This window comes from Stegostoma tigrinum, chromosome 31 (assembly GCF_030684315.1).
Source record: "Stegostoma tigrinum isolate sSteTig4 chromosome 31, sSteTig4.hap1, whole genome shotgun sequence".
In the NCBI taxonomy this organism is placed as follows: Eukaryota; Metazoa; Chordata; class Chondrichthyes; order Orectolobiformes; family Stegostomatidae; genus Stegostoma; species Stegostoma tigrinum.
The window spans coordinates 37,199,996-37,216,539 of NC_081384.1; the positions used below are offsets into that span (position 1 = coordinate 37,199,996).

Sequence of the window (16,544 nt, forward strand, 5' to 3'; positions counted from 1 at the left end):
TTCTTTGGCCAATGGGAACAGTTTCTTTCTATTTAGTGTTATCATTTTGAAAGCCTCTAACAGCTTTTCTTATTGGCTTCTGTTTGAAGCACTCAATGGCGGAACTAAGACAAGTTACAGTAATGACCACTACCCAATGGTACAAAAAATAATGGACAGGAAATAAACAGCTGGCCCATCAGTCCCAGTCTCTTCCTTTGGGTTAGAGGGAAACAGGTTCTTGGAGAATCTTTGCATTACAGAGAGTGAAGCAGTTTTTATTTTTATAACAGTGAATGTACTTGAAAAATCCTTCATTGGAAGATTCTGTAAGTTGTGAAAAGCACTATAGAAATGTAACTCTTTCCTTTGGAAGTGCCAAATGAGGAATGAAGCTTTTTATGATGTTTGGCTCATACCCAGGTGGCACCAGTGGAGGTGGGCTATGGGCAGCAGCCTTTCCAACTGCGTGGCAACATTGTGGCTTGGTCTTTCGCTGTGAAGAATGCTGTGGTCTTAACCTGATGGGAGATCCATGGACCCAGATTGACATGCGTCCATGATGCCAACACGATCTTATGTATTAGTTTTTTTTCATGCATTGGTATTCTCCTGAGAAGGATGGAAAGAGACAGAAATATAAATGCAATGTTTTGCTGCTTCAGTACACTTATGACTGTTTGTGGGGAATCAATCATGGAATCCCTTCCCAGTGCAAAAGAGGCTATTCGGCCCATCAAGTCTGCACCAACCCTCCTAAGAGCTTTTCGCCCTGATTTATCCATATAACCCTGCAACTCCCATGGCTAATCCACCTAGACCGCAAATCCTGGGACAGTGTGGAGAATTTGCCATGACCAATCCACCTAAGCGCACATCTTTGGACTGTGGAAGGAAATCGGAGCACCTGGAAGAAAGCCACATGGACATGGGAAGAATCAACAAATTCCGCACAACTTTGTAATGGAATTGAACTCAGATCCCTGGTACTGTGAGGTAGCATTGCTAACCACTGAGCCACTATGCTGCACCAATAAACACAGGAAAAGATCTAAGTTAATGAAGAAAATTATGTAACTATGTCTTAAAAATTTGGGTTTTCTAAAGACGATCTATGTCAATGAAGGGTTAAATTAGTTAGCAGAAAGTTTTCCATTTTTTGGTCCTTATGTTCCTGCTGCAATAAGAGGAGTATTTTGAAGACAGTGGCATAGTGGTAATGTCACAGGGTTAGCAATCCCAAACCCAGGCTAATGTTCTGGGGACATGGGCTCAAATCCCACCTTAGCAAATGCTGAATTTCAACCTCGGTAAAGATTCAGAATCTAATTGTAACCATTGGTTACTGCCCATGTGGCTCTCCAATTCCCCATTATTCCTGCCATTCCCAGCTGGTCTGGCCTAATCATGACGCCAAATCCGTGATAATATGGCCAACTCTCAAATGCTTTCTGTGTAATTAAGAATGGACATTGAATGCTGTCCTTTCCGGCAACACCAACGTGAATAAGAAAATTAACTGTAAATTCTGTTATAGTTTTACTGATTGTAACAACTTGCTTGTTAAATATTGCCCTGAGCATAATTGCAACTGAGTCCAACATAACCAAACTCACTGGACCTTTAGTAACTCAAGAGAAGAGACTGGAAATTCTGAAGCAAGTACTCAGCGCCTAACTCCCCAAGGCTTCTAGATTCTAAATGCATGACAGAGACTAGGGTAGGAGGAATACTCCCCATTGTCTGTGATAAATGCAACTGTATCAATACTCAACAGATACTGAACCATTGTGTAGTCAAGAGGTGACAAGATACAGCACTTGGGGGGAATGGGATCAAAGGTTACAGGGAAAAAGCAGGATTAGGCTATTGAGTTGGACAGTTAGCAATGATGGTGATGAATGACTGAGCAGGCTTGAAGGGCCAAATGGCCTCACCCTGCTCCTATCCTCTATGTCTCTATGTTTCTATATGGCAGGACAGTCAGTGCAATTGGCCTCCTATCCATCACATTAAACCTTCAGCCTGACCAGCACACCTCCAGCGCACTATCAATAGGATGCACCAGAGCAGCTTGTGGAGGTGTCTATTGCCAAACCTTTCAAACCCTGGGTCTCCACCATCTGGACAGCAGGACTGCTGGGAACAAATTCCACCCCCCATTTCATGCACTTTCCAACTTGAATATATCTCACTGTTCTTTCATCATTGTCAACTCAAAAATCTGCGGCACCTCCCACAGCGCTGTGGTTGTTCCTGCAATATAGATCACTCATTGTACACATACCCACGCCTGCAGCAGGCAGGAAGATGGCTCATCACCAGCTCCTTAACAAATCCTGCCCTTGCCAGAGGTGCCCATATTCCTAGTGAATGAGCTGTATTTATTTCAGTACATGCAGCTTGTGTTAAATTCAGTAGTGCTATCCAAGCTGAAAGTTATCCACGTCATTAATCAATGAATTTTGTAGGTAATTACTCTCTGCTAAACAAAACATTGAGTTAAATAATCAGGCTATCGGCAGTTAACTAGAAAAGATATTGTGTGGCACCAGCTCAGAGATGTCTCAATGAAAATGATCTTACGCGGAATTATATCAGCATGTATTAATGGAACTGCCACTCCTCCCTAATCTAGTGTGATCAAATCCATGGTGATCAAATCTGAAACTAGTAAGTATTTGGTTTTTAATGGACAACTTTGCTGTCTAGTGTTTTGCTGTATTTTGCTTCAAGTTTCCTCAGACTCATTTTTAAAGCTGCAATCAAAATTTGGCAATAATTAGCTTTGAAGTTGATCATCAGATGCTGAAAGCAGAGGGTGAAGTGATTCCTGTACCTACCCTCTTCCTGGGAATTACAACACGACTGCACTTAGAGGGCTTTGAGGCTGACACACTATCAGACCGGTTCCATGTCGATTTGATCTACTCTGTGACAATCTCTTGATACACTGGATGTAGCCCTGGCAGATCCTTCCATGTAAGTTAAAACAAGTTAAAGTAGATGCTGGAGATCTGAAATAAAAACAGGGCTGGAGAAACTCAACATGTCTGGCAGCATCTGTGGAGAGAGAAACAGATTTCATGTTTAAGGTGCAGCATGACTTTCTTTCAGACTTTAGAGTGGCAGCTTGAGGAAGAGAAATAGGGAGGAATTGAGGACCAATCCTTGGTGTTATCTAGAAGTGACTCTGCAGGTGATGGTGGAGAATCAAGGGTAGGCAATAATTTGACAATTAACAGTCCTCCCAGTCTGTGGATGGGATATGCATGAATGATTAATGTTTAGAAACTCTCTTTGTGACAGCACCATGGGAGCAGCTTCACATTATGAGTTGAGAGGTTTAATCAGAAAGTCCACGGGAAATTGGGGAAGGACATTTACCAAAAATGAGTAGAAAACCTAGTTCAGCAAACTTGAATACACTTTAACAAAAAGGCAGGCAAAAGCTGGGAGTAATATTAACCAAACATAGAGAACTAAACTCCAAAAATGTAACATGTGAAAGACACATTTAGCTCTTTACTGATAACAAAGCGTAGAACTGGATCAAGCAGATGTTCACCTGCACATCTGCCAATGTGGCATACTGCATCCGCTGTTCCCGTTGTGGCTTCCTCTACATCGGGGAAACCAAGTGGAGTCTTGGGGACCGCTTTGCAGAACACCTATGCTCGGTTCGCAATAAACAACTGCACCTCCCAGTCGCGAACCATTTTAACTCCCCCCCCCATTCCTTAGATGACATGTCCATCCTGGGCCTCCTGCAGTGCCACAACGATGCCACCCAAAGGTTGCAGGAACAGCAACTCATATTCTGCTTGGGAACCCTGCAGCCTAATGGTATCAATGTGGATTTCACAAGCTTCAAAATCTCCCCTCCCCCCACTGCATCCCAAAACCAGCCCAGCTCATCCCTGCCTCCCTAACCTGTCCTTCCTCTCACCTATCCCCTCCTCCCACATCTAGCTGCACCTCCAATTCCTACCTACTAACCTCATCCCATTCCCTTGGCCTGTCCATCCTCCCTGGGCTGACCTATCCCCTCCCTACCTCCCCACCTATACTCACCTTTACTGGCTCCATCCCCGCCCCTTTAACTTGTCTGTCTCCTCTCCACCTACCTTCTCCTCTATCCATCTTCGATCCACCTCCCCCTCTCTCCCTATTTATTTCAGAACCCCCTCCCCCTCCCCCATTTCTGAAGAAGGGCCTGGGCCCGAAACGTCAGCTTTTGTGGTCCTAAGATGCTTCTTAGCCTGCTGTGTTCATCCAGCTTTACACCTTGTTATCTCAGATTGTCCAGTATCAGTTGTTCCTACTATCTTTTATACAATTTTAGCTCTTTACTACTTTGGATGGAAGGTGTCTTGCTTTTTTGAATGAACAGCTGCATAGGTACTACACTTCCAATGTGTTCTGACTGATCTGGATGTAGAACTGCTACAAAATGTGTGATACACACGGTGTTGTGGGCTTGGAGGCCTTGCTGGTAAGAAACACAAAATCTAACGCTGACGTAGAGCCAGAGGAGATGCTGGTGGCACTCAGGAGAGAAGGTGCACAAAGAACATGGTGGAGAGGCTGGAGGCACTCATGAGGGAGTGACGTCTGCATCATGGTTCACGAAAAGGTCACAATGGAGATGCTGTCCGACAACAACATCCATAGGACCATAAGACATAGGAGCAGAAAGTAGGCCATTCAGCCCATCGAGTCTGCTCCACCATTCAATCATAGCTGATAAGTTTCTCAACCCCATTCTTCCGATTTCTCCTCATAGTCTTTGATCCCTTTAACAATCAGGAACATATCTACCTCTGTCTTAAATACTCAATGACCTGGCCTCTACAGCCTTCTGTGGCAATGAATTCTATAGATTCACCACTCTCGTTCCGAAGAAGTTTTTCCTTATCTCTGTTCCAAAGGGCCTTTCCTTTACTCTAAGACTATGCTCTCGAGTCCCAGTCCCTTCTGCTAGTAGAAACATCTTCTCAATGTCCACTTTTTCCAGGACATTCAGTATTCTGCACATTACAATTAGATACCCCCTCCTAAACTGCATCGATTATAGACCCAGAGTCCTCAAACGTTTCTCATATGTTAACACTTCCATTTCTCAGATCATTCTTGTGAACCTCATCAAGGCCTGCTCCATGGCTAGGACATCCTTCCTGAGATATGGGGGCCAAAATTGTTCATAATACTCTAAATATGGTCTGACCAGAGCTTGATAAAGGCTCAGAAATACACAGACAAAAACACCAGTTGCTGGAAAAGCTCAGCAGGTCTGGCAACATCTGTGAAGGAAAAAACAGAGTTAATGTTTCGGGTCCGGTGACCCTTCCTCAGAAATACATCCCTGCTTTTATGCTCTACAAATAAATGCCAACATTGTATTCGTCTTCCTAACTATTGGCTTAACCTGTAAATTTGCCTTAAGAGAATCCTGGACCAAAACTCCCAACCCCAGATTTCTGAATTTTCTCCCCATTTGGAAAATAGTCTATGCCTCTATTCTTTCTACCAAAGTACATGACCGCACACTTTCCCACATTGTATTCCGTCTGCCACTTCTTTGCCTGCTCTCCTAACCTGTCCAAACCCTTCTCCGGCCTCCCCACCTCCTCAATACTATCTCTCCCTCCACCTATCTTTGTATCATCTGCAAACTCAGCCAGAATGCCGTCAGTTCCTTCATCAAGATCATTAATGTACAAAGTGAAAAGTTGTGGTCCCAACACTGACCCTTGTGCAACATCACTAGTCATCAGCTGCCATCATGAGAAAGACCCTTTTATCCCCACTCTCTGCTTTCTGCCAGACAGTCAATCTTCTATCCATGCTAGCACCTTGCCTCTAGCACCAGGGGCCCTTATCTTACTCAGCAGCCTCCTGTGCAGTACCTTGTCAAAGGCCTTCTTGAAGAGCAGGTAGATAACATCCATTGACTCTCTGTGGCCTGACTAGCTTGTTATCTCCTCAAAGACTTCTAGCAGATTTGTCAGGCATGGCCTCCCCTTGATGAAACCATGCTGACTTTGCCTTATTTTACCATACACTTCCAAATATTCAGAAATCTCATCCTTCATAATGAACTCTAAAATCTTACCAATGTATGAGGTCAGGCTAATCAGCCTGTAATTTCCTGTCTTTTGCATTGCTCCCCATCTTAAACAGGGGTGTTACATAAGCAATTTTCCAGTTCTCTGGAATGCTCTTGATTTCAGTGACAGATCACCATTAATGCCTCCACTATCGCCTCAGCTATCTCCTTCAGAGCTCTGGGGTATAGTCCGTCTGGTCCAGGTGGTTAATCCATCTTCAGACCTTTCAATTTTTCTAGCATCTTCTCCTTGGTGATGGTCAACAACTTCACCTCTGACCTCCAGCTGTCCTCCCCCCACACCCGACCCCTGCCGCTAATCCACCAACTCTCTTGAAGTTTTGGGATATTACTTGTGCCTTCCACCATAAAGACTGCCACAAAGTATTTATTCAATTCCTCTGCCATTTCTTTGTTCCCCATTACCACTTCTTCAGCTTCATTTTCCGGCAGCCCAATGTCCACTTTTGCCTCCCTTTTGTTCTTTATATATCTAAATAAATTCTTGCAATCCTTTTTTCTGTTACTGGCTAGCTTACCCTCATATTTAATCTTCTCCCTCCTTATTTCTTCTTTCATTGTCCCCTGTTGGTCTTTGTAGGCTTCCCAATTCTCTGGTTTCCCACTGCCCTTCACTGCATTATATGCTTTCTCTTTTGCTTTTATACCATCCCTGACTTCCCTAGTCAGCCACTTTACCATGCTTCTTTTTCCCATGGATGAATTTTTGCTGCATCTCCTGAATTGCTCCCAGAAACTCTTACCATTGCTGTTCCACTGTCATTCCTGCCAGGCTCCTCTTTCAGTCAATTTTGCCCAGCTCCTCCCTCATACCTCTGTAGTTCCCTTTATTCAGTTGTAATACTGTTACCTTTTATTCCACCTTCTCCCTCTCAAATTGCAGAGTAAATTCTATTATATTATGGTCACTGTCTCCAAATGGTTCCTTCACGTTAAGCTCCCTTATCAAGTCTGCCTCATCGCACAACACTAAATCCAGAATTGCCTGTTCCCGAGTGGATTCCATCACAAGCTGTTTCAAAAAGTCATCAGATTCATCTGAGACATTCCACGAATCTCTTTTCTTGCAGTCCACCATTATGATTTTCCCAGTCCACCAGCATATTGAAATCCCCCCAGATCACTGTAACCTTGCTCTTCTTACACACCTTTTTCATCTCCTGGATTATCTTGCACCCCAAATCCTGACTACTATTTGGAGGCCTGTACATAACTCCTATTATGGTTCTTTTTTAACCTTTGTGTTTCCTCAACTCTACCCACACAGATTCTAGATCTAATACTACTTTGTTTCTTGCTACCGATTTAATTTCATTTCTTACTAATAAGGCAACCCCACCCTCTCTACCCAGCTGCCTTTGATAGGATGTATAGCCTTGGGTCTTTAGCTCCCGCTCCTGGTCCCCCTGCAGCCACGTCTTCATGATACCCACATCATACCTGTCAATTTCAAACGGCACCACAAGCTCATTTGCCTTATTTCATATACAGCGTGCGTTCAGATATAACACTTCCATCCATCCTTCGTCTCATTGCCATTTGTTTATCCAGTATGCTTGACGTTTGATTCTGAACCCCTTCTATACACTGCCCTATTGTGAATGCTGAAAACTTTGAACACCCAAGTTCTCCTTTCTTTCCACAGTTTTTATATTTTTCATGTAGTTGAATCCCCACAGACGACATTAACCTGCTGCTGTGTTTCTCATTTGGCATGATACTTCTGAGTTTTACCTTTCCCTAACCCCCTGCAGCTTTCCAGTTTAAAGCCCTGTTGACTACCCTATTTACCCTTTTTGCTAGAACACTGGTCCCAGCTCGGTTCAGATGGAAACCGTCCTAAAGTTACAGATCCCTCTAGTTCGAACACTGCCGCCAGTGCCCTGTGAAAAGGAACCCCTCTTTCCTGCACCAATCTTTTAGCCATGTGTTTACTTCCATTGTTCTCGTGTTCCTATGCCAATTAGGATGTGGCTTGTGTGGTAACCTGGAGATTATAACGCTTGCGGACCTGCTCTTTAATTTAGTTCCTAGTTCCTGATAACCCCTAAATGGGTCTTGTCTATGTTGTCTGTCCCAATGTGAACCACAACAATTGGATCCTCTAATATCCTTTCAAGTTAGTCAGATATGTCCTGCACCCTGGGCACCGGGCAGGTAACATACCATGCGAGACTCTCGATCCTGCTTACAAAGGATACTATCTATCCCCCGATTATAGAATCCCCTACAACTACCACTTGTCTTTTTATTCCCCCTTCTTGAATGGCCTCCCGTACCACTGTGCCATGGTCAGCTGAATCATCCTCCCTACAGACCTGTTCCTCATTCACACAGGGAGCAAGTACCGTGTACCTGATGGACGAGGTCAAGAGCTGAGGATCCTTAGTTTCAGACTCACTTTCAGTCACACCCTGCAGTCACTGGCCAATGACCAAATTTGTGGCATTTAATCTACAGGTGTGAATGCCTCCTCCTGAAAGAGCATCCAGGTACTTCTCCCCCTCCCGGATGTGCTGCAGCGTCTAAACCTCGGACTCCAGCTATCAACACTTGCTTTAGTTGTGATCACCGCAGCTCACCATGGGATCAGCCAGCTCCCACATCATACAGCTACAGCACAGCACCTGCCCAGCCATCTCTACTTAGATAATTACTTTATTCGTCAGGTAATCCCTGGTTTGTTTATTATTTATTAATTAATTCTGTGGGGTTTTTTTCAAATTTAGGATAGATTTCCTAGCCAAACAGATGAGGCCCCTCCTGTGGCGTCACCATTTTCAACTTGGTTTCAGTTCATCAGTGTGCTCTTCATTCTGACCCTGCTCCCTGGAAACAAAGCCACAAATCCCCAATGTTAGTTAGATTTATACTAACTGTGCTCCTGGAGCTCTTCCTTCTGCCTCCACTCTCCAGAAACAAGATCTGGGTAGTACTTGATCCCAAAGAAAAGAATCTTGTAAACCCGTAGCTGGCAGCATGCTGGAGAACCTTAGAGATGGCATTCAAGAGCTCTTTTCAGAAATAGTGATATGTACAGGTGGTCATGAGGATTGTGGTTACAGCTCTTACAGACATAACCATTTATGGCTGCATTTCTTTGCACTAGTTTGGCTTCAGTCACTCATCATCAAGACTCAAAGTAATCTCGTAATTAGTGCAGCTGATTAGCTCAGATAGAATCCCTACAGTACAGAAATAAGCCCAATGAGTCTGCACTGACCCTCCAAAGAGCATACCAACCAGACCCATACCCCGTCCCCATAACCCCAACTAACTCACCTAGCCTGCACATCCCTGGACACCATGAGATCATTTTTAGGAACAAAAGCAAAGTTGCTGGAAAAGCTCAGCAGGTCTGGCAGCATCTGTGAAGTAGAAAACAGAGTTAATGTTTCGGGACCGGTGACCCTTCCTCAGAACTGTTCTGCTGAACTTTTCCAGCAACTCTGTTTTTGTTCCTGATTTACAGCATCCGTAGTTCTTTTGGTTTTTATGGAGATCATTTTTAGCATGGTCGATCCACCTAACCTACACATTTTTGCACCAAGAGGAAACCCTCACAGACATGGGGAGAGTATGCAAACTCCATATGGCCACCCAAGGCTGGGATTGAGCCCAGGCCCCTGGTACTGTGAGGTAGCAGTGCTAACCACTGAGACACCGTGCCATCCACTCCAACAGATTGGTTCAGTCTCGATTTAGGTTGAGTTCGTTAGAGGGACCACTTAGTCCAAAAAGATATCATGGCATAATATGAGCATACAAGCTAGGAGCAGACACTAGCCATTCAGCATCTTGAGCTTGCTACAGCATAAGATCATAGCTTATGTAGTTGATACATGAACTGTGTATTCTGCCCACCTCTGGTAACCTTTCATCCCTTGCTGAACAAGAATCTCACTACCTCCGACTTTAAAATGTTCAAGGGCTCTGCTTCACCAGCTTTTCAGGGAGAGAAGATCCAAATCCACACAACCCTCTGAAGGAAAGCATCTTGCTGATCTCCAATTTGAATGGACAATCCCTGATTTTGAAACAGTGACCCTTGTTCTAGATTCTCCCATGAGAGGATTATTTCTCTCTATATTTAGTCTGTCAAGATACCTCAGGTTCTTACTGCTTCAATCAAGTTGCCTCTAACTCTTCTGAACTTCAATGGGTACAAACCTCGCCAGTCCAACCTTTCCTAATATGGCAATCCCTTGTACCAGTTGTTAGTTCCGTAACTGCCTCTAACAATTTAACATCCCTCCATGGATAATATGATCCATTGTGAGCACAGTACTACAAATGTGGACTCGCCAGTGCTGTGTATAATGGAAATCATGGGTAATATCACAGAAAGACAGCGAGATGGTGATGTGTGGAGGACCGTGTCAACTTCTTGACAACAAAACAATTTCATTGAAAGAGAAGTAGAGCAAAACTTTTGGTTCTTTCAAAGACTCTGTTGACAACAGCCCCGAAGACCATTGTGATCTGTGGCTCGGTGGTTATCACTGCTGCCTCACAGCGCCAGGGGCCCGGGTTTGATTTCACCCTCAGGCGACCGTCTGTATCGAGTTTGCATGTTCTGTCAGTGTCTGTGTGTGGGTTTCCTCCAAGTGCTCCAGTGTCTCCCTACAGTCCAAAGATGTGCAGGTTTGGTGGATTGGCCATGCTAAATTGCCTGTAGAGTTCAAGGAGGTGTAATTAGGTGCATTTGGGGAATGGGTCTGGGAGGGATGCGCTGAGGCTCGGTATGGACTTGTTGGGCCAAAGGGCCTGTTTCCACACTGTAGGGATTCTATGAAGTTCCACTCCTGAGGCTAGAACTGATTTAAACTGATGCTTCATGCAGTAATGAGGGGGTGAGACAATATTGAAGAACTGCCTTCTACTAAAGGTATCAACACATGGTCTTTTTCTCTCTTGGTTGGAGAGGAACTATCCAATGTGACTGTTTCAAACAAGAACATAATTCTCCCAGATGCCCTGCTTGATTTTTTTCCCTGAACCAAAACCTGAGACAGGTACTTTGGTACTTCGTATCATCATAAGGTCGTGAGACAATTTATTTTGATGTAAATATTTTTCAACACTTTATCTCACGGTCCATTTTCTGTAGGCATGCTATACAATAAGCATTCCATTTACTCCTTAAAGCTAATGGAAGAAATGGAAATGTAATCTTTAATGTGATGTGACATTGTTAGCAAGACGACGTGTTGCTTGATCCTAACCGTCCTTGAACTGAATTGCTTGGTGGGTTATTTCAGAAGATAGTTATGTGTTAAGCTTCATTACTGTGGATCTAGAGTCACAGGTGGGCCAGGCCTGGTAGGGAGAGCAAATTTCCTCCCCTTAGGGACATTTATGAACTAGATGGGTTTATTTTCTATCCTTATTTGATGACAATTGTCACAGTTGCTATTATTGAGATATTTATAATTCCAGATTGTTGAATGTTATATAAATTACAGGAGTTCCTGCAGTGAGATTTGAACCAGTGTAGCATTAGGCTGGGTTCCTGGGTTATTGGTCTCGTGGCATTGCCAGAATGCTGACTTGCTTCGAGTAAGGGGCTTTGCACAATCCTCCTTCCATGCCAGGTAGAATGGTTGTGGTGGTGTCATTGGTCTTAGTAATACCCTGAAACTCAGGCGAATGTTGGGTCAAGTTTCAAATCCCACCATGACAGTTAGTTAAATTTGAATTCAATATGAAAAGGGAGTGGGGGAAACAAAAAAAGCACGTAATCATTGTCATAAGAATGTATCTAGTTCACTAATGTGCTTTAAGGAATACAATCTGCCATCCTTACCTGGCCTTGCTGGCAGCTGACTCCAGAAATGAACATATGACATAAGAGCAAAATTAGGCCATTTGGCCCATTGAGTCTGCTCCATCATTTGATCATGGCTAATATGTTTCTCAATCCAGTTCTCCTACCTACTCCTCTTAGTCTTTTATCCCCTGAGTAATCAAGAACCTATCTATCCCTGTCTTAAATGCACTCAATGACTTGGCCACAGCAAGGTGCCTGACTCTTAATGTTCTCTGATCAATGAAGGTCATGTGTCACTGAGTAAGTGATTACCTTATTATTGATGATGTCACTGCATTAACCACACTGACGACCCACAAAGTGGGGAACTGTAGGTCTGGAACAATTGACGAGGGTTTTGTGAAGTTATTGCAATAACCTCTCCCAACTGATGGGTCCCTCAACTTACTGCTCCTGAGCGCTATTGAGAATGAGGACATCTGACCCCATTTGTTACACAAAAAATAGGCATAACTTTTAACACTGAAGCTAGTTTTCAATTCCAGATTTTATGAATTGACTATAAATTCCACTAACTGCTATAGTGGGATTTGAACCTGTACCCATACAGCATTAGCCTTTGCCTTTGAATTAATGGTTCAAGGTTTTACTACAGTGTACACATATATACCTGTCTTATTGCTGTTTGGATTTTCTGGTTTAAGTTTGCACATAGTTGGATAAAGAATTGAGTTTATGTCTTTGGCTATATCTACTAATCCATGCAGCCACGGTACTGAGAGAAATTGAGCAACTAATAATGCTGGCAGAACCCATGACTACAGATCTATTTGTGAGGTGAATTCTCTGAGTGTGTACTTACTGCAAATGAATGGTTCTGGAGATATCATTTTTGAGAAAAAAAATTTTGGATGGTACTTTCTTTGATGTTTGTACATTAGTGAACAGCACAGCTCCTCCCCTCTTTATCATCTCACCCACATCCGCTCATTAGGTTGTAAGTTTTTAAAAATTCATTCATGGATTGTGGGTGTCACTGGCTAGGCCAGCATTTATTGCCCATCCCTTAATTACCCAGAGGTAGTTAAGAGTCAACCACATTGCTATGGGTCTGGAGTCTCGTGTAGGCCAGACCAGGTAGGGATGGCAGTTTCCTCCCTAAAGATCATGAGTGAACCAGATGGGATTTTCCAGCAATCAACAATGGATTCATATTCATCATTAGATTCTTGATTTCAGATTTTTGTTGGATTCAAATTCCACCAGCTTCCATAAGAAGAAAAAAAACAGAAATTGCTGGAAAAACTCAGCTGGTCTGGCAGCATTTGTGGAGTGAAACTAATGTTAACACTTCAGACCCGAAACGTTAACATTTCTTGCAAGCTATTGATATGCCAGACCTGCTGAGTGTTCATCCCTGTGTTCATCCAGCTCCACACTTTGTTATCTTGGATTCTCCAGCATCTGCAGTTTCCACTATCACTGATACAATTTCAACGCCACTGCGAAGCCTCTTCCAGGGATGCCTAACCTGAAAAAGTTACCCTCCTCCCTCCGGACCAACCTCAGGGAATCTTTCTCCCACTGCAACTCTCATGTAATCTCTTGCACGCTTACTGACCTAGCCCCTCCCTACCTCCCCACCTATACTCTTCTCTCCACCTATCTTGTTTTCTCTCCATCTTCGGTCCGCCTCCCCCTCCCTCCCTATTTATTCCAGTTCCCTCACCCCATCCCCCTCTCTGATGAAGGGTCTAGGCCCAAAACATCAGCTTTTACGCTCCTGAGATGCTGCTTGGCCTGCTGTGTTCAACCAGCTCCACACTTTGTTATCTTAGATGGTCATGATCATGGGTTTGCAAGGTGCTGTCTAAGGAAGCTTGAGGTGCTGCAGTAGATGGAACACATTTGTGGTAGTGAAGGTGTCAGGTTTGTTTTTGGAGACCCCCACGGACTTGCTGCAATAACAAGACACTGACCTGTTTAGAAAAACACAAATCCTTTTATTACCAAGCAAATACAAGCTGTGGAGAATCACTGTACTTAACCCGGCATAGAGTGCAGAGTCTTGCAACTAATTCTCCCCGAGCAGCGGGCAATCCCTGCTTTTCATACTTTACAAAAGACACAATAAAACGATTTCACAATTTACAATGACATGATACATGAAACAATTACTACAACAGACAAAGACAGGATACCAAACAATTATTACATCAAGAACATAAAAGACCAGGATATAGTATCGATTGCTAGTGAAGTGGCTGCTAATGGCAGGAGGCGATTTCAAGTTGTCATTGGGACAGATTGTGATTTCAAGTTGCTGGTGTGTCTGGGTAGAACAAAGTCAGTGCCCTGGCCCCTTTGTCAGTGACAGAAGTTACATGCTTTAGAGGTCTCACACCTTTACAAATGTTCCCCACCTAACCCTATTTGAAACAGTTTAATTCTAATTTTAGAGATAATGGGAACTGCAGATGCTGGAGATTCCAAGATAATAAAATGTGAGGCTGGATGAACACAGCAGGCCAAGCAGCATCTCAGGAGCACAAAAGCTGACGTTTCGGGCCTAGACCCTTCATCAGAGAGCCGGGGTCTAGGCCCGAAACGTCAGCTTTTGTGCTCCTGAGATTCTGCTTGGCCTGCTGTGTTCATCCAGCCTCACATTTTATTAATTCTAATTTTATTCAGTCAGGAAGCTTAAGATAGTGTCTGCATACCAATGTGTGGGAAGATGAGGAGTTACAAAAGCTTTACACTGAATTCCTAGCTGGGCAGGAAGCTTCAGGGCAGTGCCTGCATACCTATGTGTAGGTAGATAAAAGACATTAATTTATAGAAGTATAGGAATCAATGGGATGTTATCACATTAACATCTCAAAGGGAATGAATGCTTGTAAGCGTTGTGTAAATTGAGCAGGCTGCTTTGTCCTGGATGGTGTCAAGCTTCTTGCTATTGGAGCTACACTCATCCAGTCAAGTGTTCGATCACACTCCTGACTTGTGCCTTGTAGATGGTGAACAGGCTTTGGGAGTCAGGAGGTGAGTTACTCACTGCAGTATTCCTGGCCTCTGACCTGCTCTTGTAGCCGTTGAAGTATAATGGAAAGGAATATGTTAGTGATGATGATGTAAGTGATGATGTAACATTGATATCAGCAGTCACACCCTATTGACATTATCAAGACAGTGGAATGGAAGAACTGTAGTGGAGAGCTACAATCAGTACTCTATCGGAATTTAAAGAGTTTTCAGCGCTCATTGACACTCAGATGCATGTTACTCTGAGATGAGGTAAAAACAGGGATGCAGCAGACTCGGTGTAGGAACAGTATAACCAAGTGGAACCGCCTCAGAGCCCCGTACAGGTACCTAAAGCAGGCCGTGTATTTGGCAGAAACCATTGGGGGAGAATAATGCAGGCATTACAGTTGTAATATTATTCTAGTCCATGGAAATAGCATGGCCAAGGTGATAGTGGCATCATAAAAAGCACATATGGGATTTGTCTAGCTGGACATGTTAAGTTATGCTCAATGGTAACATGTAAGATAATAGGGGAATTCAGTGGTAACAACACCATGAAAATATCAAAGGCATATGGCTGGATTCTCTTTTATTGGAAGTGATCGTTGCCTGGAACTTGAGTGACACCAAAGCAACATTTTTTTTGTCCCAGCCTGAATGTTGGCCAGTTCTTACAGAGTGTGGACAGAGACTGTGTAAGTGTCAGAGGGGTTGTAGTTGGTGCTCAGCCCTATGTTCATCAACATTTTCTCTCTCCTGGCAACCATCTTCCTCAGGACTAGATATGACTCTAGCCGGTGTAAGGTTCTTTCTCTTGATTTGCTTTAACATCAGTTTTCCTTGAACTGTTTGATACCTGGCCTGGTCAGATACTGTCTTGACATCAAAGACAATGACTTTCATCTTAAATCTTTGCAATTTTTTCCAATGTTTGGATCAAGGCTGTAATTAGATTTGGAGTTGACCAGACTTAGCGCAATCCAAACTGAGCAGACTATTGCAGTGTAAGTACTGCTTTTTAGCATTGTCAGTAAAATCTTCCATCACTTTCCTGATTATAGGGTAGGCTTCATCTCTCAACAGCATTATACTGTATCAATTGAAGTTTGAAGGCAGCTCACCACAGCCTTCTCTGGACAACAAACATTGGCCAATAAATGTGATAATGGGAACTGCAGATGCTGGAGAATCCAAGATAATAAAATGTGAGGCTGGATGAACACAGCAGGCCCAGCAGCATCTCAGGAGCACAAAAGCTGACGTTTCGGGCCTAGACCCTTCAACCAGCCTCACATTTTATTATCTTGGCCAATAAATGCTGGTTTAACCAGCAAAGTGCACAACCCCTGAACAAGTAAATCAGTAAAGAAACTGATGGGATGCCAATTGGCCAGGTTGGGTTTAGCCTGATTCTTGTGGGGAGAACATTTTGCCCCTGGGCAATTTTCCACATTGTGGGATAGGCCCTTGCATTGACAGTATATCCATTACTAAAATTAATAACACAATTTAACAATGTTATATACAAGCCAGCAAAGCAATGGTGTCATAGAGTGATAGAGTCATACAGACCCTTCAGCCCAACCAGTCCATGCTGACCAAGTTCTGAAACTAAACTAGTCCCATCTGTGTGCGCTT

The 16,544-nt window shown here is 43.5% G+C and overlaps 1 protein-coding gene across 1 annotated transcript in view; it reads left to right on the plus strand.

Annotated features, from left to right (window-relative positions):
* Nucleotides 1-2,601: 2,601 nt before the first annotated feature.
* The window catches only part of LOC125466328 (uncharacterized), an 88,221-nt gene continuing 74,278 nt past the window's right edge, over nt 2,602-16,544 (plus strand). Inside the window, exon 1 of the mRNA XM_048560688.2 lies at nt 2,602-2,652. Coding sequence (XP_048416645.2) covers nt 2,631-2,652 — 22 coding nt within the window. The 5' untranslated portion in view covers nt 2,602-2,630. The remainder of the gene's footprint in view (nt 2,653-16,544) is intronic.